General features: G+C 39.2%; 1 protein-coding gene across 1 annotated transcript in view; it reads right to left on the bottom strand.

Annotated features, from left to right (window-relative positions):
• Nucleotides 1–1,695: 1,695 nt before the first annotated feature.
• MAPDA (N6-Methyl-AMP deaminase) overlaps nucleotides 1,696–2,518 on the bottom strand; it is a 31,389-nt gene continuing 30,566 nt past the window's right edge. The window contains exon 9 of the mRNA XM_019644870.1: nucleotides 1,696–2,077. Within this exon, the coding sequence (XP_019500415.1) occupies nucleotides 1,883–2,077 (195 nt within the window). The 3' untranslated portion in view covers nucleotides 1,696–1,882. The remainder of the gene's footprint in view (nucleotides 2,078–2,518) is intronic.

The following is a 2,518-nucleotide window of genomic DNA, read 5'->3' as shown; positions in this document are numbered from 1 at the left end:
CTCAGTGTTTCTTCAGATTTTTTTTTTATATGTATGTGTAAATTTTAATTAACTTGTTGCTGGTAGATGAATCTTTACCTGCTATTTTTGGCTCCCTGTGTGGGGTTACTAGATATAGTACCTGTCTGAATCTTTATGTTCTAGGCTCAGAAACAGATTAGAATGCGGTAAAAGAAGAAATTAGAATGAAAATCCTTCCTTGGTATCTGTATCCATATCCATTAGGACCCATCATAACTGAGCATGGAGAGTGAGTCTTATTTTAAAAGAACCAGACCTCCAACATCCAGTTGAAGAGAATGCACAAAAGGAACACGGCAAAGGCAAAGTCTCCTCCTGGGGAAAACCCAGTTCACTTCAAACTAGCTCATAAACCATTATTTGCTACCCAAGCTGCCATTCCTGACGATGGAAGAGGGAAGAAATAATAGTCTTCAAACATTCTAAGAAAGAGAAACAAGACCACTGGGGGGGGGGGGGGGGGGGGGGAGCAAGAGGTTCTATACACCCCTATCCTTTCAATGCCCGTAAGGCCTTTCTTGGGATAGCCTAGGTGGCATGTGCAGCAAAGGAAGCAAGAATGTATTAGCGGGAGCTGGACAATCATATCTATTCTCACCAGTTGTTTCTCTAGTGCCGTTATTTTTCTTTATTTTCCCCATGCTATCATTCTTCCTTTTATTGCTTGTGCTCTATGGCCAATGCCATAGAACTTAATAACATATATATTCTCTGTGTTGCTGCCCCATTTCTAATTGTAATCTGAATTAGAAACTGAGTCTTGTCAAATCTATAGAGAACTATTTTTATGGTGACCAGTTAGGGAAGGGAAGATGAGATATAAATGTAAGGATGATATGAATTCTCTCTCCATTATTCAATTCAAAATCTAAAATGACAGCTTTACTCCTTCCTATACATTCAAACAGTTATCCAGTGAGATGCATGTCTCAAACTTCTGACATATAAAAAGTTATGAGTATTCTTTGACATCATGGTGCTTAAAGTAACATGTTATATGGAAATAATTTAGTTTAAATTCCTCCAACACCCACCACCATGAGGCTCTTTCAGAAATAAAACTTTGGAACAATTGGAAGTCAGATTAAAGGCTGGAAATAGAACCATAAATAAATAAAGTACCCTAGAGCTCAAAAAGCATCTGGCTGGCATAGCTCCATTATGGTCAAAATACGAGAAAGGTAAGGTAGGAACATTTTAAAAAACTAGATTCCAGGGGAATTAGTCATGAGAAGGGCAAAGCCAGATCTCAGCAGCTAGCTTTCTGTGCTACTAGAATCACTAAGATTAACTCTGACTACTATATAGTCACAAAAATCTGTGGTCTGCAGTGTAGGCTGGAGTCAGTAGTTTTAGGGAGTACTTAAGAGAAGGGAGTCTGATGAAAGTAAGCTTAACAAAATACAAAGCTGTTGTCAGAAGCTAGAAGGCATAAAGGTCTTGGTGGCAATTTGTTTTCCCCCCTCCTTACCTTAGTTAGACTAGTAATTCCAAAACTTTTCCTGATGAGAAATTACTTTGAGTTTTCCTCAATTACTTTTGAGTTTATGATCACTAACAGAGAGGCACTATTAAGTCAAAATCACTGGTGGAATGGGGAATTTAGTTAACAGCAACATTCAAGTCCCTTCAGTAAGCAGCATGCAGGTTAGCTATGTAAGACTCAGAGCCTGCTTCTCAGTTTAAGATATATTTACTGAGTGCCCACCATGAGTAAGGGACTGGTGATAGAGCCCATGGTACCATGGTTTGCTTCATGGTATGCTATGCTTCAAAGAGCAGTGGACGGTTTACTAAGTGGGATATGGCAGGAAGATCTTAGCTGCAACACATACTCAAAAGGAATTCACCTCATTATAGCTTAAAAATGTAACACTTTGGGCTTCAGATGATTCCATTTCCTCCTCAGTTCAGACCTCATGCTGTCAGAAGCAGAGATGTAGTTGATGGATTCGTAAGACAGATCCCATACCTGAGACTGGGTCAAATTAAATGTTTCTGCTGCCAGCTGGTATTCTTGGGAAAGGTGTGTTGCAAAAACACCTTTATCATCAGTCTGCAAACAAAAGCAAGAATGTTTCAAAATGAATAAGGAAATGATTAAAAACAACTTTTGTTTAGAGTCTATTTTCCTGTTCACCATGCTTCTTTTAAAAGTCTAAATAGGGGGCCTATAAATGCATCCATACATATCTATAACTAAACAAGCTTGTTTACCCTCTAAAAAACATCAAGAGCCAAAAAAAAAAACAAACCAGAACAGTGCTGTAAATTACAGCTGCATATTAAAATCACCTAGGGAGCTTTTAAAACATATCTCTGCCCAGAACTCACCTGAGATCAAATAAAGCAGAATCTCAAGGGATGGGTGCCGGGCATCACTTTTCCTTTTTTTTTCTTTCCAATGTTCCCCAGGTACTGTCCAGGACTTTTTCCCATAGAGCCAAACCAGAGTCACCCTGGCCCTTTGCAGCGTCTCATGCCCCAGTCCCTGCTC

Source organism: Hipposideros armiger, unplaced genomic scaffold (genome assembly GCF_001890085.2).
Source record: "Hipposideros armiger isolate ML-2016 unplaced genomic scaffold, ASM189008v1 scaffold_92, whole genome shotgun sequence".
In the NCBI taxonomy this organism is placed as follows: Eukaryota; Metazoa; Chordata; class Mammalia; order Chiroptera; family Hipposideridae; genus Hipposideros; species Hipposideros armiger.
The sequence above is the reverse complement of the archived record's forward strand: the minus strand, read 5'-3'. Positions and strand labels throughout refer to the sequence as shown.